Source organism: Micromys minutus (genome assembly GCF_963924665.1).
Source record: "Micromys minutus genome assembly, chromosome: 13".
NCBI lineage: Eukaryota > Metazoa > Chordata > Mammalia > Rodentia > Muridae > Micromys > Micromys minutus.
This window is the reverse complement of record NC_137982.1, coordinates 51367751-51395384: the sequence shown is the minus strand read 5'-3', so window position 1 is coordinate 51395384 and position 27634 is coordinate 51367751. Positions and strand designations below refer to the sequence as shown.

Genomic DNA, 27634 nt, shown 5'->3' with positions numbered 1-27634 from the left:
CCAGTAACATGCTCACAAACTTCGCATGGGACTTTTCTATTTTCTTAGAGTAAGTTATGGATATTTATACCCACATCATGCTGAGTTATTGCCTTCTTGCCCAGTTAAAATGAAAGACCATGTTTTTTCTTTTTTCTTTCTTTTCTTTACTTTTTCTTTTCTTTTTTTCTTCTTTTTTTCTTTTTGCCACTTGTGCATAACCCAAGCATCAAGAAGGAGGAAAGAAAATCTTTAATTGGTCTTTACTCTGGAATTGCAGCATATTATCAGTCCCCCACACTGGGGCTCATGCCTCATATTGGCAGCATATTTTCTTCCTAAGGAAAATGCAAGTGCTCTTCCTACTGAGTTCAGGGCCTGTCCAGGAAGGTCTCAATGGTCTCAGCTTTGCTGAGAGTATGTCGCTGTGCTGACAGCTCAGACTTTCTAAGATTTTATTTCTCCTTCAAGGTTATCTACTGACTTTCTCTTAGCGGAATTCTTTTCACGGTGGGTGCTTTAAATTGACATTTACTTCACTATGCTATATTCCTCAGAAGTGCAGATATGGCCATGGGATGAGTAACTGGTCTGATTTGAGAGAAAATCACCCATTTCCTTCAAAGTTCCTGGTATGGATACCTTTAGTCATTTTTGTGCTACTACTTTTTTATTGGATATTCTCTGTGTTTACATTTCAAACGTTATCCCCTCCCCCCCATCCCCACCCACTCCCTCTTCCCTTGCCTCCATGAAGGTACAATTGCAAAGCTTCTGTAAGGCAATGGACACTGTCAAAAGGACAAAATGGCAACCAACAGATTGGGAAAAGGTCTTTACCATCCTACATCTGATAGAGGCCTAATATCCAATATATACAAAGAATTCAAGAAGTTAGACTCCAGAGAATCAAATAACCCTATTAAAAATGGGGTACAGAGCTAAACAAAGAATTCTCAACTGAGGAACACCGAATGTCTGAGAAGGACCTAAAGAAATGTTCATCTGGGAAATGCTACTTTTATAATACACCGTTCTTGATGGTTTCATTGCTTTTAAAAAGTCTATAATAACTGAGCAAGGAGAATGTACTATACCAGATTGTGAGCTTTCCTGTCTGTGCCTCTGATGTTCCCTGCCGCCTCACTCAGGGGCTAGCCTGTGCTCTATCCTTCCCTTCTGAGTCTAACTGAAAATGCAAATTGGCTTAAATGTGAAGACAGCATTAACTAAAATATGTTCCTTAATTTGTTTCCTGCAGCCTGTGGAGAAGAAGAGCTCTTTCATTAAATTATTTGTTTAATATAAATAAAGGCATCAACTAACTAAATAGTTATGTTCAACATTGCTTGAGAAAACAGTTCAGACAAGTGTGTACGACACACCCACCTGTACATTTCTCATTAACAGGCACTGTCAGGCTGTGTCTGGCAGTCTAAATCTTCACTAACTTGGGGCTTTTAGCTCTGAGCTCTGCTCTGCTTGCTATTCCTGACTGAGGTGATTACGGAACTGGCCGGGCAGCTGATGGAGGCTCTCATGGCTGAAGTGCTCATCCTCTGTTTATAATGGCCACTCTCTGTGTTGAGTGGGAATGAGTTACTTGCCCCTTGACACTTTCCAGAGCTCACTGATAGCCTCTTTACCCAACATCCTTCCCTTCGTTAGGTCCCATCTCTCGGGCCTTTCTTACTGGAAGCAGTAAAAGATAGAAATGACCACATTTATTTTTTCAGTTTGTAAAATCCTAGGAAAACAAAAATTTGTTCAACAGACAAAACTTGATGACTGGGGTCATCTCAATAGATTTGTGCCCTCCTTTGGTAGAAACCTTATAAAATCCGACTCTCTCCACCTCCTGCATAACAGAACATCACTACTACATCTGCAAGTGACATGTATCTGCAGTTTAACTGAATTATAGTAGATCCATTCCACACCCGTTCTTACTTTCCCATTACACACATTAAATATGACATAATTCATAATAAATTAAAATACCTGACATATCCTCAAGCCATGTTTCTCCATAAAAACATTTGCTCTAATATATACTATATACTTTTAGTTGTTACAAGGTTGCTATAAAGCAATTTTAAAAATGTATTTGTTTTGTCTTTACAGGCCAATTGTTGCTTCTCACTGAGCCATTTCTGACAGATTTGGATTTTTACCAATTAGAAATCAAGAGACTATACTGATTTTATTAAACCAAAATATCTACTGCCACTGCCATAAAGTTGCCAAAATAAAAATATAGTTCCATTACGTTATAAATGCATTCAAGAGCCTGATTTAAATTTTTAATTTCAAAACTATCTTTTATTTACGAATTTTTGGACAGAATTCAAGTTGGGGGTATTAGAATTTGGGTATCCTCCAAAACATTTTAGAAGTTTTAAAAACAATTAAATTACAAATTTCCACTTACAAAACTCTAAATTAAAAATGTGTTCATAAAGTATTTGTTTCTCAGTAGGTGGAGATATTTTAAAGGAGAGACACAGACGAGTATTAAGTGCTTTCGCTCTGTGTGCAGAGGAAGCTCCTCCTATACATCTGCTTGATCCACTGCAGCAACCGCATCTTCACGAGCAATTACAAAGCAACACACTTACATTTCTGAAGGGTAAATAAAAAGAAAGGAGCATTTGCTCCCAAAACTCTACCACCATGGTGTGTATCACCAAGACATTCAATTAGGTCTCTACTAAAAATTTTTTCTTTTAAGTAAAAATTAAAACATGTATTTTGAATGGCTGAGAAGCACCTAAAGAAATGCTCAACATCCCTAGTCATCAGGAAAATGAAAATCAAAACAACTCTGAGATTTCACCTCACACCAGTTAGAATGGCTAAGATAAAAACTTCTGATGACAGCATATGCTGGTGAGGATGCGGAGAAAGAGGAACACTTCTCCATTGTTGGTGGGGTTGTAAGCTGTTACAACCACTCTGGAAATCAATCTGACGGTTCCTCAGAAAATTGGACATAATACTACTGAAAACCCAGCTATTCTGGGGCTAGTATCTGCTTATCAGTGAGTGCATACCATGTGTGTTCTTTTGTGGTTGGGTTACCTCACTCAGGATGATAGTCTCTAGTTCCATCCATTTGCCTACGAATTTAATGAAGTCATTGTTTCTAATAGCTGAGTAGTACTCCATTGTGAAAATGTACTACACTTTCTGTATCTACTCATCTGTTGATAGACATCTGAGTTCTTTCCAGCTTCTGGTTATTATAAATAAGGCTGCTATAAACATTGTGGAGCAAATGTCCTTATTATATGTTGGAGAATCTTTGGAGTACATGCCCAGGAGTGGAATAGCTAGTGTTTATTAAGGGAGGAGGAACAGAGCCACCATGAAAAAAATACCGAGAGAGAGAAATCACCAAAACAAAATAAAAGAGGGCAGGTAATCCCCTAAATCAGAGGTAAACAGAATACCAAGAAATGACTGGGGGAACAACACAGAGGAGGGCAGGCCAAGGCCAAGTGCCTTTGGATAAGGTGACATCAGAGATCAGTGAAGGCCAATTGAAGAGGCTGCACTGACTAATGAGGATCTACAATCAAGGTCAAACCGACCTTTGTCGAACTGAGTCATAAACAGAATGAAAACAAGTAGCATATGGTTGTGGGCGGTAAAGGTCAGGATACAAGGTCTCCTGTCATAAGATGAGAAAAGAAGGAAGGAAGACTGAGGGAGGGCAGACGTGGGGAGCATCAGAGTTGGTACAGAAGGAGGGACTCAGAATGGAAAGACCAAAAACGGACCAAAAACCAGGCTCGATGCAAGGACCTGTGTCCTCTGTGGTATTAAGAGCACAGGATGGGTCATGTTCAGAGAGGGCAGGCAGCCTCATGGGACTACAAACATTTTATACCTTTGTCTTTCTGTTTTCTAAAACATTCACCAATATTTTTAGATCTATTATGGTCAAGAACAATCTTCATGTGGTCATGAGAGTAACAGGTATTAATTGTATGCATTGCCTGGTCTTTCTCATCTTTTATCTCTCTCTCTTTCTACTCCTTCCTAATGAAGAAATTATAAACATATCCGATGATTTAAAATAATGTATTTTAAATATGCCTCTGTCATGCTGGGCATGCAAATTTGTCCCTAGATTGACTACAATCTTATGTTCTAATCTTAAAACCGTATTTCTAATGAGGTTTTAGTATTCATTATCCAATGGCTGACTTGTTTAAGCAGATTTTAGTTGCTTGTATTTTAAGGGAAGTGCACCCCCAGCATCCCACATCTTTAGAATACCGATGTCCTCCTGCTGCTGTCAGAGAGATGGATTCATGAGCCGCTACTTTAATGAGGATCTCCAAATGAGCCAGCAAATTTGGCTTCAGTTCCACGGCTCCCATTTAGTTTGTTCTGTTGGTCTGATAAACCATTAAAATCTTATTTCAAAGGTGTGTTAATAAACTCTGGGTGGCATTTATAAAAATCCTGGCTGAAGAACACAGAGCTTATGAGTTGATGGATCCAATAAACTCCAGCTTTATCCCTGCTTTGCTCTGTCACTGAAGCCAGTGAGAACCATTACTTAATGGACTTGAACTCTTTCGCCCATGGAGAATCAGGACACTCTAACTAGAAACCAGATGATTATTCTTATACTATCAATACTTAAAGTAATACTACTACCTATACTATGAACAACTTATATTATCAATAAATTTGCTAGCAAATACTCAGAGGCTCCTCTAAAGCATTAAAACCAGGAAGAGTCAGTTTTGGCCAAATTGGGTAGTACTTGTGGACCAGGTCCCCAGACATTTCATACTTAAGGTAACTGTTGTTATTTTAATTCTATGCAATAATATAGAAATCAAAATGTATAGTCTGATACCCACATGGATGTGCACTGAATGGTAAGGCTATGCCCAGAGAAGCAGTAATCATAGCAGAAAGTGGTCCATGATACTGTGTCTAATGGGTCCTAGAAACATCTGATGATAGGTAGCCATCCACATGGTAGAGAGTGTTCTTCCTACTGAGGAATAGCTGCCGTACAGGACTATGGGACCCTTGTAAATGAGGTTGGCAAGAAACCTCAGGCTGCATGTGTGATGGTACTAAACTTTACTCTTTTGAAGGGTCTCTACCGTGGTGGTTTGAATCTGCAATCCTACCACCTGTAAGGCAGAGATATGAGGGCGGTGTTTTTTTTCATTCAATCTGAGCTACACCCTTGAGCCATGTCTCAAAACACACACACACACACAGACAGACAAATCAAAACAAACAAACAAACAAAACCAAAGGAACAAAACTCTAGCCTTCTATTTTTATTTGCAGTTGAGTTTTTGTGTATAAGCACTTCAGCATATAGTCATAATATCTGAGTGATACATACACCATGTGGGTTGTTTAATGCATCAGGTGGCCCTAAAATATCATGTTTATGACTAGCACTTTTCTCGTTACAAAATTCTCTCCTTTCACCAAGCGTCTAAAGTCCTCAGTTATACCCACTTGTGTCTGTGTCCCTCAGCTCAGATCCATCCAATCAGACGAACCTGCAGCTCTTTCTGCTTACTGTCTCACAGGCGAATTTTATTGGGGGAGGAGAAGGAGACATGGTTTCTCTGAATAGCCCAGGCTGTCCTGGGACTCACTCTGTAAACCAGGCTGGCTCTAAACTGATCTGCCTGCCTCTGAACTCTTGAGTGCTGGGATTAAAGGGTAACTCATTTCTACTCTTTAGGGAAATTATAATGGCTTACCTTGTTTTCTTCTACATCCTTGAAGCCTCATTGATCTGCGTGCTCACCTTCTGCTGTGGAGTGATCAACCTTTCAATGCTCTAGCCCTGAAATTTTCCGTAAGCTAAGCCTGGAATAAAAACTTTACCTCCGGCATAGCACCAGTTTTAAACATCCTCTGAGCTCTTAAGCATTGGCTGTGGGCATCGCTAGTAAGCAACGAGTCATGCTCTGTCTTACTAGGATTGTTTCATGTGTCTCTGACCTACTCTCAATTTCCTGACTTGTTTCCTTAAATAAAAACATATGCCTGTTCCTCAGCCCCTAGAGATCTTTCTCTTAGCCCCAGAACTAGACTTACAAACTCTATTATCAATAATTTTGTTATGGTTTAGCTTAGATGGACCATTACATCCAAGAGCCATGTAACATAAGTCATGTTTGCACACTATTGTCTATTATGATATTTAAGAAGGTAAAGTTCTAAGAAAATGTACATAAATGGCTACAATTGATTAGTCTAGATGTACATGGTATCAAACACTGAAACTAAACCTAGAATTATAAATATATTCTCTCCACTGACATAAAGTTAGCAGAATGACCATTGAGCCACACAAACAGCCCGGTGTTTCTCAGTACAAAACAAATAATAACTGGTTTTTGTTTTTTATTGATTTTTTCCCCAGAAATCTGTAACTGGTGTTCCACATCTTTGATAAGTCAAAAAAAAAAAAAAAAAAAAAAAAAAGACTTGTAATGTGATCATTTATATGAAAATAATAAATTCTGTAGCAAGTGCCTATTAAATGCATGGATGTGATTAGATGTGCTTTGCTGAAAATGGCATGGGCTATACATCTTAATTTATTTCTCTACTATTGACAGAAAGTCATAATTTTCTCCACAGAGAGAAAAACACTCTGATGTAGGCCTCTTATTACTTGTTCCTACCACACCATGTACCTCAAGGAAGTGGAGGCGTTGTTTATTTTACCTCTACTGGGCCTAGAGCATGGTTCTCACTCTTCATTAACTGACTGCATGAACTAGAAAATAAAAGTGTACTTTCAGTTAAATCCTGGGTACTTTGAAATGTTAGCATTCTAAAGTACTAGGCGGTGTTTGCTATGCCCTCTGAGGAGCAGGTGCAAAAAGGAATGAGACACAGATATGATCAGATTTTTATTTAAGTTCTTTTCAGTGTGTGTAGTGTTTATGTATGTTTGTGTGTGTGTTTGTGTGTTTGCATGCATGCATGTGAGTACGAACATGCATGCATGTACCTGGGTGTATGTGAATACACATGAGCAAACTGAAGCACAGATGTAATTAGAGGACTGTTTGCAGGAGTTGGTCCTTTCCATGTATCATGTGTCTTTAAAATTGAACTCAAGTTTTCAGGCTTGTTAGCAGATTCATTTACACATCAAGCAATCTTCCAGGCACATGCAGTATAGTTTTTTTTTTGTAAGTAGGCTATACGAAATTTAAAAGGAATTGAGAAAAAAAGTCCTCTGACTAATATTCAACAATGTGGAAAATGTGGCTAAACCATGGTTAGATGATTAACATGCAGACTTAGAGTGGGCCACAGAATTAGCTTCTTATAATATATTATATATTATACTTATATATATTCATAGTGATGATTATATATATATATATATATATATATATATATATATATATATATATACATATAAATGGATAGTCATGTATCTGTTTCCAATTGTTTTTTCTTATCAGTTTATAGATTTTTTTTTGTTAAACCAACACTAAATAAATACACAAATAAATCATTGGTCGAGATGTTGTTGACCCAACTGGAATGCCTGCCTTTAATGGAAGCTATAAAACCTGATAGATTCTCAGAGGTTTGTCAAAGACTTCAAAGATGGCTCATGTACCTCAAGGATGGGTACACTATATGCTATCAGGTATTTGTGATGTCAAAGAATTATACCCTCTGGATCATGGATGAAAGTTACATTAAGACACTAGTCCCATAGCTGGAAATTTGGCTATGAATCACACAAACTTAATATTTTAGTGTCTTGCCTATAAAAGTGATGCAAAACTTATACAGAACTTAAACTTGTAAGTAGCTACTGGTGGGATGAGGGCAGGCGACCATGCAGCCGGGAACCCCAATTCCCTACACTTGTCAGAAACCAGGACAAAGGAGATGCATCATCTGACTAAATGATGCCTGTGGCTTACTGAAGCTGTAATGTAGGCAACTTCCAACTGGGAAAGGATGACAGTCAGTCCTCTTTCCAATGTATGTGTAATTGTCTTCATAAGAATGCATCTCAGCTGGTCTTTATGTAGAAGAGGAAAAGAAAAGAAGAAACCAGCTCTTGCTCTCTTGTGCCTTTGCTCCCCCTTGCCCCTCCTCACCCCATCCCCTCCCCCAATGTGTTCATAGCTGGCCTCTGCTTCTCTACCCCTTTCTTCTCTCTCTCTGCCTCTACTACCCTCTTAACTCTCCACCCCATGCCCTGAATAAACTCTATTCTGTACTAAAAAAAAGAAAGAGAGAAAAAAAGAAAGAAAGAAAGAAAGAAAGAAAGAAAGAAAGAAAGAAAGAAAGAAAGAGAAGTAGAAAACAGTTTGCCAGATAAATATGATTTATTCGGGCTCACATCATTGTTCCCCACAAACTTTCCTTAATGTTCAAATGAAAACAGTATCTACACTGGTTTCAGATTTAAAAAAACAAAGTATATCCTAAAGAAATTGTACCTACCAAAGGTGATAAGATATTTTTTATGGCTGGATTATGGCAGATTTGACATTAAAATTTCCAGACTTTCAGTAGGCAGCTTACTGTTGTTGTTTCAATGATCCCTTGTTGTCTTTTCACAAGTAAGTAACAAAGGTAAAACAGCTTTTATAAGACACGTGAGAAAATGAGTAATGACGTAATCATAGAACTACCTATCTAAATACGTGTTTTGAAGAGCAACTCAGTGTGGCTTTCAAAGCTGTTATCAAACCAAAAGGAGCCACGTTAAGCCCCTCAATTGCTGATGCCATTGTACTCGCCCATGCTTTTCTCTTTGATCTTGGCTCAAGATGCTAAGCTTCTTGGTCTGTGTAGTATGTCAAACATTCCTTGGATGGCTTATGTGTAGGGTGGAGTTTTGAGGGTGGGGTTTAAATGTCTGTGCCACTCATAATGGCACGGAACTTCACATATGTTTCAACACATCTGCATTGTGAGAGAAAGTGCTTGAAAACCCAGGGCTGTTGATGACAAAAGTCTGGCTGGCTCATCTAGAAATGATAACTAAAAGCTGCAAGAAAGTGTTTTCAGTTGTTTTTGTTACATATCATTTTGCTCCCAATTGTAATCCCAACAGGACCTGTTAGTCCTGAGAAATAATGCTTAGCCCACACCCTTACGCTCTGACTGGCTTTATCGTAGCTGCTGTCTTGGTTTTTCTTTGTTTGGTTGGATGCAAGACTGACTGCACATCTCACCTCCATATGTATGCTGAGGTATGCTCAGCCCCACACACATATCATGAGTAAACGCAAATACACACTAAGAATAAAGAAACAAACAATTAAAAAGATGTGAAACTCATCAAAAAAGACGGAAATTAATTGTTCCCATTGGGCATTTTAAATAACAGCTATATTGAACTGACATCAGGCAATTAGACCTAACCATACCTCAGATGCTTTCATTCGGGCATCTATGGTACAAGGCAAGACAACGAGTTCCCTCTACCCCAGAAAGTCAACAAGACACTCGTGACTCAGCATGTCAGCACAGGGGAGTAGCTAATCTTACTTGCTTGGCTAATGATATGTGCCCAATTATATAGTTCTCTTAATGATTAAGAGCTCTAATTGTCTCAGGTAATAACATGGAGCACGTAGTAGATATATTGCCAACATTATCCAGGTCATAATTATTAGGTAAACACACCTTTTTAAATAAGTATGTTGAGCTTACTCTTAAGAGGATCTAGTAAATTGGGCTTTAATACCTTTAATACCTGTGACTCCATTATGGAGGCATTAGTTCCAGGAATGCTGTAAATATTTAATATGAAATTAGAATGAGAACTATCTATTTTCAGTATAGAGAGCATTGTGTTCCTTCTGACTCTACCGTCCCACCCACTCCTCCTCTAGCATGCAATGTCTGTACAACCTTAACTCAATTTTCTTTTTTATTGTCATTTTCTATTTTTATATCCAGTAAATCATCAGTCCTACCAATGACACAACTACGAAGACTTTCTTATTTCTTCTGAGTGTGTGTGTGTGTATGTGTGTGTGTGTGTGTGTGTGTGTGTGTGTGTGTGTGTATACATGCATGTATAGGTTTAGAAAATTGTTTTTATTTTATCATTGTCTTATTTTCAGCTCCTTAGAGAACAGGTTTGGAGTAGGTAATCATATTGGTTTTTTCCCAGATTACTTTGTGCCACAGTTTGAAATCATTTATCTAAGGAAGTAGGTTTTTTTAAAAAATAACAAATTCAAAATTAAAGTTTTTTAGATGTTTTTTGAGATGCAAAATGGGGACCTATAGTTCTAGAGACGATGAATTCCAGACTCTTGTTGCCATTCAGGAAAAAAATAACATAAATCTGAAACAATTTTCTTGATAGAAAGCAGGTTGTAATCTGTACGGGGAAAGAATTACAGGAAGGAATGTCAAACTAATTTAGAAATCTAGGAACTGGACCAGATGCCTGCAATGAGGTCACTTACTAAGCCAAATAAGAGCCATATGGCCACACTGATAGGCATGTTAATAATTACCTACCTATCAGGAATCTATGAGACACAATCTTATCAGACTCATTCAGAAGATCACACAACAGCTGGAATGCTATAAAGGAAGCTATCTGTATGTGTGCGTTTGCCAACAACTCATGGGGACCAGAAGTAGTTGTTTCTGTCTTCCTGGCATTAAAGGGTGAACCAGAAAGACGCAGTGCAAGATTCATTTTAAGGTATGTTCTCTCACAGTCATTAAGACTATTTACAGAAGAGGCTTACGAGCAAGCCAGTCGAATGGACTGTTTGGCAACATTGTGCAATGGTAAATGCTTTGGGTATGAAACAGATACACTTGATTTTCAATCTTAACTTCCAAGTTGCTATCAATTTTTGATAGGTTATGTGGCTAAGCAGAAATGGTTTTAGAAGAATTACTGGATTAAATGTTTATTTTGGAGTTCAAAGAAATTTAAAAGAAACTTCAGTCCATGTTTGTCTAGGTACAAGGTAGTTAAGATAGAAGAAAAGTATATTATTCAGTAGGATAGTGGCTGTTTACTATCTGACAGCATTGTAGTATTGGGCCCTTGGGACCTTCAACTCCTATATTCTTGTTTAAAAGTGTATCACATATTCAGTTTCCAATATTTTACTGACAACACTTTGAAATCTTATGTGAATAAATACAGCAAAAGAAATAAATGTCATTGCTAATGAAATGTATTCTGGTTTCTAATTGTTGCTAAAACACAAGAAATCCCCAGATCACCATGTTTATCCCATGTATCCCCATCTGATGTTTATCCCAAGATGTGTCTGCACCAAAGCCAGGAAGCCCCATACAGGTCCTCTACCGCTAACATTCATCTTGATGAAATGACTGTGAAAGCATTGTTCTGTGTGTTTTACATCCAAGACTGATTTAACTGATGCCCATGAACACAAAACACAGGAAGTCTAATGGTTATAGCATCACCACTGTAGGAGTTTGAAAAAGGGAAGGCAGCACTACCCTTGTGCAGTAACCAAATGAGGTTTAATGACCCCTGTCCTCCTCCCATGGTGAGGATCTTTCTAGGCATTTGTGTCTTCCAGGGCCTATAAGCTTGATTCTAGAGCTTTGGGACAAGAAGACACAACCAATACCCAATGCCTGAAATATGTAAAGGCCCCTAAAAACACTTCTTTCTCTCACTGAAAAATAAAATCAACTAATTATATGATCCAATCTTTCTGACCATTACAAAAGAATGGTCAAACAAAAGAGAATGGCATTCTCAAAAATCTTAAATTAAAAAATTAGATTTCAATTGAAGCAAACGTGTTAACTGGTCCACCAACATATTATTCATATAAGTATGAAAGTTTCTAGCTGATGTGATCCATACACCTTCCTAGAGAGATGGGTTTGTTCTGAGCCTTAAGGTAGTAATAGTAATAGATAAGTCAAAAAGATGATTTTCAATATATACACAAGCCATTACTGTTTGGTGTCAACTAAAATCCAAAGGCAAAATCGTAGCCTCCCTATTTACAATGTTTTAAGCCACGACAATTCTTAAACACATCTTGATATATAAATATCCAACAGATGAATAGCTAGCGATAATAAACACATTTATCCTTTCTTTTTATCTGATTGTGGAGTTTTATTACATAATGAAATCCCCCACTGTTAACGTTTAGAAAGTCTTTTTATAGTCCTTCCTGAAGATCCAGTTATTCCACTCCTGGGCATATACCTCAAAGATGCTCCAACATACAATAAGGACACATGTTGCACAATGTTCATAGCAGCCTTATTTATAGTAGACAGAAGCTGGAAAGAACCCAGATGTCCTTCCATAGATGAATGGTTACAGAAATTGTGGTATATTTACACAATGGAGTACTACTCAGCTATTAGAAACAATGACTTTATGAAATTCCTAGGCAAATGGATGTATCTAGAGAATATCATCCTGAGTGAGCTAATCCAGTCACAAAAGACCAGACACAATATGTAGTCACAGATAACTGGATCCTAACCCCAGAAAGTTCTGAACACCCCAGAAACAACTCACAGAGTACGGAAGCTCAAAAAAAAAAAAAAAAAAAAAAAAAAAAAAAAAAAAAAAAAGAAAGAAAGAAAGAGAGAGAGAGAGAGGCCAAAAAGTGGAAGGCTCAGTCCTTGTTAGGAAAAAAAAAGTGTATAGCACCCTCTCAGAGTGTGGTACACCTAGACCTTAAACCATTAATAACTCAAGAGTTAAGAAGGTAGCCTTGTGGCAATTTTTGGCAGTTAAAAATCATTATGTTTAATCTTTACATACCAAAAACTTTTACTATTTCCATGTTACATTTTATATTACATATACTTTATGATCTTTGTAAATAATCAGATTTCAATGAATACTATCAAACCTTTAAAAAATTAAGTTCTGTAAGAATATATTTATATATATTTACGCTAAAATACTTTTAATACTCTGTATATGCATCTCTTTCGTTAAATAAAGTTGTAAAAAACTCTTTTTATTAATAGTCACAAAGAGAAAATATAAAAATCCGACCTATAAATAAATCCCCAGTGACATAAATAAGTACAGTCTTCAAACACTGTGTGAAACAGAATCTCAAGTAGCCAAGGTGCCATGAGGAGTTTACTTGTAGTTATTCCAAGAGGATAGCAAGTAAAATGGCAGGAGTGTTTTCATGTTGCATGTTTATGGAAGGAAGGATGCTATGGGAAGATCGATGACTGCAATAGACATTTCTGTGTACACCTCAGATGCACTAACTTCCCTGCTTTTGGACCTTTAATACCTCACCCCTACCATTCTCCCTCTATCCAGTGGGGACATGTTGCTCTCTGAATTGTTGAGCAGATATGTGGTAAGACAAGAAACTTTGCTTCACTATGAGGCCCTTTAAATTTACCTCTGAACTCAGGCATTTCACTTTTTAAACTACCTTGCTCATACCTTAGGGGCACTTTCTGTCCTTCATGCCGGAAAGAGATTTCAAAATACATCCTTAGCATGGTCCTTATTTCTTAAGTGTCTACAGAAAGAGTGCAGCTGGCATTTGCTTTGAATCAGGGGCTGCGACTGCGGCGCTAGACTGAAAGTATTTTCAGCCATTTCTAGGCTCCAGTGTCCTTCATCGGCTGAGTGAAACAGGAACTCTGGGATAGCTACCAAGTGAAATTACCTGTGGTCGAATTTAAGATGAACCACTTTAGCTCAATCACTTGTGCATTTCTCCTCTGCAATGTGATGGTAAGTGGGTCTCTGGCATTAGCTCTTGAAAACCCTTAATCACCAAGGGCAAGTGGGTAATGCTCTGAATCAATAATGGTGAGAAAATGGAGAGTCCTTACTGTGCTTTAGGAAGCACATTCTCCCCGGCCTCCCCCCACTAGACCTGAAGTCGCTGTTCATGCTGAACTGTATTTTAAGCAGGGATTGCTACATGGAAAATGAACATAAGTCTTACATGATGCCAGCACCAATAATAGAGGAAAAATAATAAAGCAGCAGTATTAAACATAATTGAACAGAATTGTTTTCCTTCTCTTTTTTTTTTTAAATCAAGTCTTAGCTTTAGTATAATTGTCACCAATTTATGTAATAAAGGCTCTATAGACTAGGGAGGAAAGGACTGGCTCATTTGAAAGACAGAACAAAAAGGGCTCGCAGGAGGTGATAGAATATGTCATCTTTTCATGAGAAGCTCCTGTGTGCCGTATCACAGCTAATTAACAGCTACGATGGGTAAATGATGGAGGATAAACCAGAGCTTTGACAGCTGAGTTACGAAAGTTGCAACAGCCTATCAACTATTGTTTAATTATGTCTTCCAGAGCCTCACAAAACTGTAGGGAAGAAACATGCCTGAGATCTGCTGTGTTACTTTGAAGTTTCTTATTAATTCCAGCAACAAAGCCAGAGGCAGGACTGCCATTGTATGTACTTCAAGGAAATAGAATTAAGACTAAGGATTCACATCACGATACAAATCTACACTCGCTGGTTCTACGTTTAGAATGTGTCTTAGCATGACATGTCTCATTGTTAATGTCACAGACAACCAGTTTGGAAATTACTGTGTCAGTGTGTGATCTTAGATACTTAAGTATATGGAATGTTGTTGATAAGCAGGAGCAAAAACAACAAAATCAGAAGGTGAGGTTGTGCTTGTGGAGGAGAGTTGGTTAAAAGTTCACTAAAAGAATTGGGGAAAAGCATACAAATCATTTTAAGGTTGCCCTCATAGTTACAAGAATGGAGATATCATTGCAACGGTGGTTGTCAGCCTACCCAATGCTGCAACGTTTTAATACAGTTCCTCATGTCGTGATCCACAACCACAGGATTAGTTTTATTGCTGCTTCATTCGTGTCATTTGGCTATTGTTGTGAATTGTAATGTAAATATCAGTGTTTTCCAATGCTCTGAGGCAACATCTCTGAAAGCCTTTTAACCCCCAGAGGGGTCAAGACCCACAGGTTGAGAGCCCTTAACTTAGAGACCACTGGTATTTGAACTGAGATGCTTCCAAAGACAAATAGTTCAGTCAGCTTTGATGATCCAGTCCTGCAAGAGAATCTAAGACAGGAGACTTGCAAGTTTGAGGCCAGCCTGCGTTGACAGAAGGACCATGTGCCTGCCAATTATAGATAGATAGATAGATAGATAGATAGATAGATAGATAGATAGATAGATAGGTAATTCACTTTCAGAAGGCCTAAGCTTCATATGTATATATATATATATATAATTCGTATGTTCACCAATCAGGAAAATGGGAATGTGAAAATTACTTAAATGAGATACACAATCCTAAAATAGTAAAATATACAGTGAATATGACATTTTAAATGCACTTTTTATATTTTTCTCTATCTGTGTATATGTAGTATTAGGTGGGGTTTTGGTATATACATATATATTTGGTGTATGTGTGTGTGTGTGTGTGTGTGTGTGTGTGTGTAAGTATGTTTAAATATATAGTGCATATTTATCCAATATAGTAGCCTATATGTGATGTGCATAAACCAAAAGAATGTTAGATGGACTACCTGCCATGTATGTTCTGATTTGTTCCCTTGAGACCCAGACCCATATGACCTTGGTCTAAGGACAGAGTCCTGTTATCTCAGTACTTGGGAATGTGACCTTGGAGCTTGGCTGTCACCCAGCAAGCTCTAAGGATCCTCTGTCTCCAAGGCTCACAGTGCTGGGGTTGCAGGAGCGTGCAAACCCACACCTGGGTTTGTACAGAGGTGCTGGGGTTCAGCCAAGGTAAACGTTCGGCAGCATGAGTAACTGAGTTTACATCCTCAGCATCCACATAGAACCACAACTCCTGGCTGGGAGGAGAGAGAGGCAGGCACATCCCTGGGGCTCAGCTGCTCATGCCGTAAATTGGGGAGCAGCAACTTTTGATATCATCACTCCAAAATTATGGTAGAAGATGACCGACAAAACCACCTGTATCACTGAGGGTAATTATTTTAAAACTGCTTGTTTTATCATACTGACTTAATTCTTTTCTTTCAATTCACATATAATATCTTTCCCATATACAAACAAGGCAATGTATTTATAGGTGAAGGATAAGATTCTGAAAATTATTTCTCATAGTGATAAGAAATTGCTATCAGAGAGCACAGGAAATGAAAAGTGCAAATGTCCTGTTTTATCTCACACGGTACTGGTACTTTCGTTTAGTATATTGCTAAGTCTGTATTGTCAATATATTATAAAAAACTATCAACATTTTGCCCTTTAATGATGCAGAGTTTGGTGACTTTATTTTATAAATGGCATTGCTCATCCCTCATGGCCCCTGTGTCGACTTATTCTAAATAGTTTGAAGCCATACAGCTGCATAGATGACACAGAGAAGACTTGTAGACATAGATGTAGTATTTCACAATGTGCTGGCATCTCCTGGAGGTTAGGGAATGTCTGAAGGGACAGAGTACAGAGTATAAACTGTGACTGAACGGTGACATCTTCCAGTTTGAACACATGCTTTGGGATAGGCTCTTCCTTCTACCTCTAGCTTTCTGTGGTCACCTCCTGAGCCCTTGCAGAATACTTTCCCAATAACTCAAGATAATGCATTTGTATAATATTTGTGTTTCAGAATTAACAGCAACAACTTAAAATGGGAGATGGCACTCAGATTGAGTTTTGAAAGCATCCTCTAGTATCTTTAAAATCTGCTTCTGTTTTAATTTTCTCTGTAGGTTTGTCTAATTTAAAAGACTTGAATGATCTTATGTTCTCAAAGTAAACTACAGCTCCAATTTCATTCGTAAATAAAATAAAATAAAATAAAAATTCTTCCTTATTAGCACCTGGTAATTTCTCCTGCTAAACTGTGTGTAGGGATTCTTGGTAGGACTCATTAAAAGTCCTATGTAGAATCAGATGGAAAATCCTTGTATCTCATTTCTGAGTAATGACCCTCCTAAAGAAGGCATTTGAAAGTCACACTTTCAATAAAATATCCAGATTGGCCAGATCCTAACCCCTTCTCCATCCTCAGACCCTGCTGCCATTACAGGATCACTAATTCTATAGTTCAGTAGATTTGACCGTCAACTTGAAGTAACTTGAATGAGCTGCCTTAAACTTGAAATTGAATGTGAAATTTTAAGTATACCAGACAGCCAGTATTAACAGGCAAACACAATGAATGTCTATTTATTTAATGAACTCATGCAAGCATTCTTTCAAATGCCCATCTGCAGTACTTAGTAAAAGACAATGGGACTGAAGGAAGTAAGTGTGTTGAAGATTCGTTACTGGAGGTTTTAGGAAGGTCAGTGGGTTCCTTGAAAAACTCCAGAAGTCAGTCTCCATTAGAGCATTTCCAACTCTAGCTTCTACTCCTCTGGCCATTTATGCCATCAAACAGTTACTATCAGCCCAACAAATCTTCTAAGCAGTGTAGCTTATTGACAGCTTAAAATCCAATTCTAAGAAAGTACTATAGTAGACATTCCCATACCAAGGTGAAATACATTGCATTTTAAAAATATCATTGTCAAAATGTATAATACCAAATTGTGGATTTGTCTTATCTCGGTTTCCCCATGTGAGGAGCACTGCTCTAATTTACGTCTTGGAGAGTAATATGTATTTTAAATTGTCAGAAAGACTTACAATAAGTCTGAGTGAGCATTTTAAAAGTAGATGTCAATGTTATAGTTTATGAACATTTAATATCTACTTAATGAGTGATTTAGAACAGCTGAGCACCAGGGACCCCAATGAAGGTGCTAAAGAAAGGACTGAAGGAGCTGAAAGGGGTTGCAACCTCATGGGAAGAACAACATTATCAACCAACCAAACCCTCCACAGCTCTCATGGACTAAAACACCAATCATTGAGCTCACACTGAGAGACCTATAGCTCCAGTTGCATATGTAGCTGAAGATAACAGTGTTTGGCATCAAAGTGAGAAGAGGCCTTTGGTCCAGTGAAGGCACATTATCCCAATGTAGGGGAATGCCAAGGCACTGAGGTGGAGAGGGTGATTAGGAGCTAGTGTACCTTTGTGGAGATTAGTTGAGGGGGGATGGGAGCAGGGTGGGGGAAGAGGATAACATTTCAAAGGTAAATACAGAGAGTATCTAATAAAATAAATAAATAAAGGACAGTAAAAGGTTAGTTTTGATATCTTTTAAACACTTAGAAGACCAACAGAAGTCAAGCATATGTTTAACAGAACAATGGATGCAATAACGAAATGCTTCTGTTCCTTGGTCAGAATTGATTTTGTCATGGTTTTAGTAGTTTGGGCTTGTATTGTAATTATCTCCTATCCAAGCACAGTCGATTATCTAGACTACATGTCCTTGTAGGGATTGGGATTAGGGGCCAAGCGATGAATATTTACTGAGTTAAAGTATATAGTATAGTAAGAAAAACATTCTAGAGGGGTGGCTAGAAGGTGTTAGAATAACAATGTCAAGCTATGGGTCTATCAGACAGGGATAGCTTGTGAAATTTCAGGGAGTCTTGTCCTGCAGTTTAAATATGAGAATCTGAAATGACAAAGACTGATTCCTACAAATGAGTCGGTCTAGACAAACTCTTAAAAAGTTGGCTTACAAGAGTCACTTCAAGGAATCAAAGAAAGAAACCCCTGCCAGAATATAGGCTGGGGATGATGTATGAAAGGAAGTCAGAACAAATGGATCAGAATAAGAAATGATCCAGCAGATAGCATTTCAGAGACATCTCCAAAGAACTTTTTAAATAATGAATACTTAAGGTCCATTTGCCATACTATTAAAACAAAATTTCATTGCTGGCCAAACGTGTCTGTCAGACATATGTTTATTGAGTCTAATCATTGAAATAATGTTATAAACAACATTAGGAAGCTTATTTAAAATAAAACAGCTGTTAAAAACTCAAGTTCTATTCTGTGAAAATTGTATTTGCGAACAAGGACATACAAGGGTGACTCAGTACCGCATGGTATAGTTAATAACAATTCTCCACCCGTGCACACTTCTGATAGATTTTGAGGCATTAGACTTCCCCCCTCCACAAGTGATTGTATCTCTCGGGGACTATTCATGACTGCCTAACAGGATTCAAAAACAGTAGGGTTATTTCTTAATAATTCCGTGAGAACTTGGGCTTTCCCCAGCCGCAGCCAGGGGAGGGGCTTTGGAAATCTTCAGGATGTACTTGATATTTTGTTATTCTGCAGGGAATTTTCTAATATGTCAATACTCTGCTTATAAAAGAAAGAAACCAAGGTTAAAGAGGTGAAGCACACACCCAGGGTCTCACCAGCTACTGGCAGAACCAGAATTCAAGGCAGGTCCACTGGAGAACCGGACATTTCTGTGATGCACAGAACCCTGTATAGGTGCCTTTATATGCTTTAAGCTTTAAGAAAACAGACACCAAAAAAAAAAAAAAAAAAGGTAATAGTCTATCCAATGGTCACTGTATCATATTTCACCTACTATATTTTAAATTCCACATAAAAGATGAGTGTGTGTGTGTGCTAGTTTTTAAAAATTAATTAAAAATTATCATCCTGACAAAATAAAAATTTATTATTCACCCCTTCATTTTATTTTTTAAATTTGAATATTATATTCTTTATTTGAATACTTACAATATAACACATATTTACTATTACTAAGAGTTAAAATTTGCTTTTGGCTCAACCATTCCATTTGATTGTGCAATTTGGTTATACAGGCTGAATCATTATGAAAAATTAAGTCAATGAATGGCATAGTGGATGCTCCTTAAAAGCAGCTTACATCATTTGTCTTTAGATCTTTCCACGTGGCTTGACTTCCAATAGTGAATAAAAATAAATGCTGAAGGAAAAATAAAAAACCCACAGACTCCTCTGACATTCCTCAGAAATTAATATCAGATAACTGCTGAGTGCACTTCAAACATTGAATTTGAGCTCTTCACTGTAGTGAATAGAACAAAGGCAAAATAATCCCTGAGCAGTCATGGGGACTGGATTAGAATAAAAACCCCATTGCTGAAGAAGATAACAAATGTCGAAAGAAAGCGCTCCTGTATATTATGGACCTGCATAATTTTTATTTGGCCACAGTTGATTTGAGGTCCTTGGAGGTCCCTGTCATCTCCAAGCCTCATGATATCTTACTCAGATAACAAAGTTCCAAGAAAAATTCTCGGTGTCTCCAGAGCTTCCATTCACAGTGTGCTCCTTTGACTGCACCATCATTCATTTTGCAAACAACAACAAGGTTGCCTTTAAAATGTTTCTACATGTGACTCCCTAACAAAGCAAATACATCTCCGAGTTCACTTAATGATCCTACAAAGCTACCCGTTAGCTCTGAACAAGGGGATTTCTGAGAAATCACCCAAAATTTTTGGGGGCTCCTCTGTGTTTGAGTGAAAACAGGAGATCCTAGCATGGGGCTTTGCAAATTCTCGTTAGGTGACTGAGTTCCAACGCTATAAAGTGTGTGTCTTGCCACCCTCTGTGATACACAGAGACACTGGACTTCTTTTCAGTTTGCAGACACAACACACGTATTCCTAGATGTTGGGAAGCCCGGCTCCCTCAGGCTGCTGCAATTACTGTCAAGATTGTTAGGATTTGGCACGATTGTGACTATTGTAGCTCGTAAGTTTCATGTTAAGTAAGTTTAGGACCCCAAGGTATATGATAATATCCTTTCAGTTGAATTCCTGTTTCTAAGATAATTTGAGGGTAAAAGAGTCAAGAAAAAGCCAACTTTCCCCAAAATTGGCTTGGAAGTAAATTCAATAAATACCCTTCCAAATCATTTTACACTGTACTTCCAGGCACCATTTTAGATGTATAATACGCTTTTAAAGTCTTGGGTACTTACCTAAATCTTCACTTAGCTTCAGACTTCTATAGTTCAGTCATGTTTAATGGGTCCCAGGCCCATTAAATATAATTGTAACCAACCAGACTCTGCCTAACAGTAAGTGGAAAAGAACGCTGCCACAAGCTATAATATTCACAAAGCCTGGTCTAGGCTGGCCGTTTACTGGAAGGCTGTGTCCAGCTCTGGGCTCGAAATACATCGAGATCAGGGAGTATTTGGAAAGAGTTCCCTAAAATACTTAGCGGTTCTGGAAATGGATAGTTGATGTAGAAAGTAACAATAAAGAATTGTTTTATAATAGGTGAAAAACAACTTTTATTAAAGGGAATAAGTGAAGATTTATTGCAGAGAATGTCTTTTCCAATGTGGCATAAAAAAGGTTTTAACTTCTAAAATTAATTAGATTTGAGACTGAAAAGCAGATGTAATTATGTATTTTCTTTTCCTGAGGTGCATAACATGAAGCCATTCTCAGGGAGCTGGGGTGATTTATGTCCTTCTGTAACAATGTGGGATTAGACTAGCAATATTTTCCAAATGTTTTCTTTTCCTAACTCTGTAGTTCTAATTCTGGGTATTAATCAGTTTTTCGTTGCCATGAGAAGACATTCATTCCTCCATCCCCATGCTTTAAAGTGACTGCCTTGCCTTCTTTTTGGTCCCTGGTAGGGTAAGATGTTGTAGTTGACATATCTCCTGATAGCTGGACATTACCCAAATAACCCTGTTTCTATCCAAAAAGTTTCCATTTCCGAAGGTTCCCATAATATCTCAGCAGTGCCAAAGGCTAATGGTCAGAATTTGAAGGTGCTGAGCCTTTTAGGGGCATTTAACACTGAAACCATAACATACCCATTGCTATTTATGTAGCCTTATGTCTGCTTAAAGACAAACAATTTTCAAGAAAATCCGCATGTAAGATGGAATAAACTACAAAAGGCAGCTCTGTCTTTTACTGCTGCATTAAGATGATTTAGAGGTGAACCCAGATAATGCTAGAAGGATCCAGCCAGTTGACTACCGATTACAGGACAGCAAGCTAGAACTGTGTTTACTGGAAGAGCAGATAACAACGCTCTAAGATAGAATTTCATAGAAACTGATAAGCGTGGTTAGAAGAGGAACTGAAATACTGAAAGAGAAGCAATTTCCTCAAGTTGCTCAAGTTACTGGCCTCAGAAGACATGGAGAAAGGTGACATTTGTCTTTGATGACAGCTGAGTCCCAGATCTTATGCTCCTGGTGTTTTGTTACTGTCATCTGACTGTCCGGAGTTATTTTGGAAAGCAAGAACTTAGATTCTTTCCTGTCTGCAGTGGGATGCAGTATTTCCTATTGGTCTTTAGTGCTCCTGCAATTTTGAGTTAAGATGGTTTGCTGATCTGTGTCAGAAGACAACATAGACTTACTAGTTGTACACCGCCTGTTTCATAGGGCACCTACTGGCTTGTCTGTTAGGAAAGATCTGGGGGCATAGTTTATTGCCATGGGAACAGAGCAATCAGATGTCTATTTTCTCTGTGGTTACAGCACAGTCAAACCAGCGAAAAAGGAAACAACCGTACAGACATGTTGACTATCCTGTTCTACAGTTCCATTCAGAAGTACAGCAGTATGAGAAAGACACGTACATACCTAAATCCAAACCTAAGCTACTCTTTAAACACTCTTTTATACCATACCGCCTGTGCTAATGCCCAACACAGTGATTAAAATAGCAACAGAGAACTGCACTTCCTATTTAGCTATGGCTGCTGTTCGCTACTATCCATTAAAAATGTTGTGTTCTAGCCTTAAAGATAACTTTTCACCCTCTAAACACTGCAACCCAGGTTGGCCAGGAATATCTTATGTAATTCAGGACAGATAGAATTTGGGGCAAAAGTATCTCAGCCTCCTAAGTGCTAGGATTATAAGTATGAGAAATTCATTAATTATCTATAATAAAAACATCTTTCTTTCTTTATTGACCATAAAGGAACATTTGTAGGGATTTGGATCTTCAACAGTATTAATGACATATAATTCTAAAAATCTCTGATTATTTTTAGGGCTATTTCAGTGAATCAAAGAGAATTGTTCAGATTTTTCTCCCAAGTATTTAAAGCTGCACCATTCCCTATCTGTTTAAGCCCATGGCTTTTGAGGGCAGAAGAGGCTGCTGCTCTGCAAACCTAGGGGCTCTCAGGGAGAGCTTTACAGGTGGCCACATGTTTGTAACTAAGAATGATTGCATAAGGCAGAAATGCTCGGGGCAGATGTGAGCACAAAGCTGCCTTTGGGCTTGTTGTAACAAATCTTATGTAAGGCAGGCAATCGCTGAGTTCTAGACGATATCAATTAGCATTGATCCTCAATATTTGTTTAGCAGTTCTACAGTATGTTTATGTTAAATCCTGGTGTCATTAAAATAGCCTGTGAAGTAGAAATGAATGGGCATTAATGTCTCTGTCTGATACAGGATAAAGCTCGGAGATGCCCCTTACCCGAGATTATATGACTAGTAACCAGTAGCCAAGTTTATTGGTTTATAGTCCTTTCATTATTCATTTGGCTGAGGAAATCTGACTTCAGGCTTTTTCCTTGATAAATCCAGATGCTGAGTTACATCATTTTTACTAGGAAAAGTCTTAGTTCCAGAGCTTTGCTGCAGAATGTATCTCTTATTCTAACCATGGTTGACACAGTAAAGTCAATCCTGTACACAGCCATCTCTCAGTAAAGGATAAAGATATAGGTAGATAGTATCGCCAAGATAGCACACCTTTGTGTAAGATGCTGCTCTCAACTAATTTCTCTCCAGTGGCACAACCACATAGAAGGGCAAAGGTTGACAAGAGAAATGGGGAGTTAGTGGTTGGAATGTCTCCTAAGAGCGAGCTTCCTAGGTTAAGACTAACATTTCCCTAGGATATCAAATAGAGTTCATTTGCTATAGTGAGTAGCTCAGAGAAATTTCCCTAAGTGCTGGTTTGCCTGCTTGTAAGAACCTAGAATCTATTTTGTATAATGAATAACCAATGTTCAGGGTTATTGTCAGGCTACAGGAAAAACATGACTCCAGGGTCAGAGCTGCCTGAGTTTTTGCCTCTGGAATAATGTCACAAAACCACTTCCCCCCTCTCACTCTTTTCTTTTGTGTAAAATGGCCCATATGTAGCATCCAAGACATATCAATTATTGTGTGGAGTTTCAAATGAGAGCTACAAAGACCAGTGGCATGGCCTGAGTGTGTTTAGATCATGGTAACACTTGAATATCATGGACAGTTCAACTCTAGTGGCTTGAAGGAAACCTATGAGTCACACCAGACGGCAGTCTATCAGAAGGCAAATTCGAGGGTATTATGGAAATTTTTGCTTTTATAAGCAAGGTGTGGATTGAAAATTGCTATGAACTCATTTACATATTAAATCACTTAGTTATTGCATTTGCAAACTTGCATTTATTTGTAATCTATAAGCATGGAAATATCATTTGTATCTCTGACTCAGCTCCATATAAGTTAATACTTACAGAGGCAGCATATTTGAAGATGATTTTAAGATATTGTGCACGTTAAAGGTTAAGGATCGAATGTTCTCAGCAGATATAGCTTATTTTTCTCCAGTGAGCTTCTAAATTTTCTGTATGTAGGCACAATAATAAATATTCTATGAGTTTTTTTTTTCATTTTGTGTGTTTCTCTAATTAAGAGGATTATAGAGAGGTCAAGACGATTTTCTTTGACATTCCTAGAAGAGCTTATCACAACTTAAAAATAGACATATAATTTTTCCATTATTCAGTCTTCTTGTCCTCTTTTGTTTTCAAACTCATGCATGCATGCATATACACACAACAACAACAACAACAACAACAACAACAAAAACCTTGATATTTGCTGGGTTACTAAATTAATCACCTCTTCTGGTCTGCTTATATTTTCAGGGCTGCCATTAAATGTAAGATGAAAATCACTCCACTCAGTAAGTAAGCAATATTTGTCTATTACAAACCGTAGTTCTTTATTGAGACTAATAATGTAGGTTTACTCTTTACAGGAAATGGAAACTAAAACCTCGACAAATGGATGTAACTGTTGGGAATGGCTCTCAAATGGGCAGTGCTGAAAATTGATCTGGTTCCTTTTCAGTTACATTATTCAGAGATGACATCAGCATGGCTGCAGCCAATGCTGGCATGTCACCCTCCCCATACCATAAATAAAATCACACTCTGCAAAAATATAATCGTCTCCAGGGCTGCAACCTGAACCTCGAAACCGAAACCTAATTAAGCAACTTTTTACTAACTTTATCAATAAGTCCTGAGGCAGGTTCTGGATAAACACACAGAAAACAGTGTTAAGAAAGCATAGCACAGCATGCGTGTCATTCTAGAACAATGGCTTTCAATTTGTGGGTCTCAACCCCTTTGATCAGAATGCAAGATCACAGGGGTTGTCTAAGACCATCATGAAACACGGATATTCACATTATGATTCATAACAGAAGTCAAAATACAGTTATGAAGTAGCAATGAAAATAATTTTATGGTTGAGGGGGTCACCACACGTGAGCTGTACTAAAATGTAGCAGCGATGAGAAAGTTGAGAACCATTGGACTGGAAGAAAAGGCAGGCTGTTGGTGGAGACAGTTCTAATATTATTTATTCAGGATTTCGTTTATTACCCTCTTAGCTAATTGAAACCCTGAGCTGAGACTTATCATCAATGCCGTGCTCTATGGACCTCTTTAGAACGCCCCACTCCATCTCTTCAACAGGAAAGACATCATGCCTCTTTACCTGGGGGATTATGCTCATTGAGAATCACAAGGGATGCTGGTGTAGGTCTTCTTTTCCTGATCTGTGAACAGCAAAGGCCCAGCCAATGTCAGTGTGAGAATCAGACACTGTCCCTAACTGGTTCTGCGGCTTGCAAAGCTGCTGACCATCCTCGTCTTTTCCTAATATACACAGCATAAGCCCACTGTATATTTTAGAGCACAGGAAGGTATCATAATTGCTAGACACTATCAACATTTTCTTTAGGCACAAAGCTACACTTCTAAAGGGGGGATAATAGTTGTATATAATAAAATGCAACTGAAATGATTATCATGCAAAGATGGCTAACTTAAATGGCTGCGGTAATAGGCCATGACATTAAACCAAATTGGCAGGTCAATAAAAATTACAGATGGTATAAGAATGTGTATTTTATTTCCTTCAGGCAGTGAATTACAAAACACAAAAGGGAGAAAATATGGAAAGGAAAGAATTTGTTAAAAGATATCAATGGAATAAGGGAGAAGAGTTGGGATAGATATGGTTAATATTAATGTTAATAATAAATATATAGTGTGTATGTATCTGAAATTGTAAATAAACATGTTGAAGTTACTCAAAAGTGTAGAAAAACTACATACACTTAGTTTAAACTACAATTTGGTGGATTTGCCCCCTTTTAAGAGGCATTACAGAAAAATATGATGATTAGACTCTTATTGCTTCTGGTAGCCTAAATTTATTCATTCAATGTATTTGTTCAATTAAATTCTTAGTGTATTTGTCAATACCATAAAGAATAAAGTGTATGAATGATGTTCAAGATGGAAACAATGTTCAGCTCAGTAAATAGACACTGTCCAGATTATATTTATCTGGCCTGAAGCTGGGTGGACCTACTGTGAAAGCCTCCTGTAAGGTGAGATTCACAGAGTCAAAGCTTTAAATATGAACTATTTGGAAGAGGATTCGGAGATCTTCTGTGTTTTAAGCAATTAATGAATCAATTTGATTAGAGTTCTCATAACCTTCTCTGCTTGTTCCTGAAATGCACCACATTTGATTGTGTGCCACAGAACCCTTTTAAGTGGGTCCACTGCACCAGAGTCTTAGTAAATATGAATGGTTAGAAACCAATATCAGACACAAATAAAGGAGTCCAGGAAAAAGTAAATTAGCACATTTTATATCCAGTGCCCCAAATATAATAAGCAAAGGACATGGTTTGGGATACACAATAAAACCACCTTAAAAATAGATACCTATAATACTAGATCAGTCTGGGATTTAGAACTTTAATTTTTACATTTCTTTTTTTTTGTTGTTGTTCTATAAATAACAAAATAAAAGATTGCTAATTTTTGGTGAACTTTACAAAGCTTCTCTAAATGTTGAAACTGTTACTTTAGAAAGCAAGAGCGAGCACCAGACCAGAATGTCTAATACATTGGTCTAATTTTCTATAAAATTAAGTGCTGCTAAAATTTTTAGCCAATTGTTCCCCTTCGTCCCCCAAACACAAGTGCAAAAGCAAACTCCTTTCTCATCGTAAAAAGTCACGTATTTAGGCAAACGCAGAAAGCAGGGAACCTTCCATCTAGTAAGAACACACACGCCCTTACTGCCCAGTCCCCAAGACTCGCTCCCTGCCCGCTCCTCCTTACCTGCTCTGCTGCCTCTGGAGCAATCTGACTCTGGAATAAAGGAACAGCAAATTGTATCTTTTTGGGGCTGTTGGGCTCCATGCTAATGATGAGCAGTGAAGCACTCAAGACAAAGCTCCTGTGCTATCCGGAGTGTCTCCCGAGGCACCCTCCACCAAGCCACACGCAGCGCTTTGTAAATAAATCTCTGTAATTCCACCGTGAGCAAGTGATGATTTCGAGGTCTTAGCAACTCCCTTCTTCAAAACCCAGTGATGCCTGGCTTGCCTGATCCACCACCAAACCTTCGGATCCTCTCAACACAACACGGAAAGGAAGGATAAGCTAATTGTGCCCCTGCTCACTAATACACTCGCCAAGCTTT

The 27634-nt window shown here is 38.0% G+C and overlaps 1 protein-coding gene across 3 annotated transcripts in view; it reads right to left on the bottom strand.

Moving 5' to 3' along the window:
- PPP1R1C (protein phosphatase 1 regulatory inhibitor subunit 1C) overlaps positions 1–27351 on the bottom strand; it is a gene marked incomplete at both ends in the record, with an annotated part of 111928 nt that extends 84577 nt beyond the window's left edge. For all 3 annotated transcript variants that reach the window (XM_080928029.1, XM_080928028.1, XM_080928030.1), the window contains 2 exons: positions 25625–25685; positions 27271–27351. In XM_080928029.1, coding sequence (XP_080784155.1) covers positions 25625–25685; positions 27271–27351 — 142 coding nt within the window. The remainder of the gene's footprint in view (positions 1–25624; positions 25686–27270) is intronic.
- Positions 27352–27634: the final 283 nt, after the last annotated feature.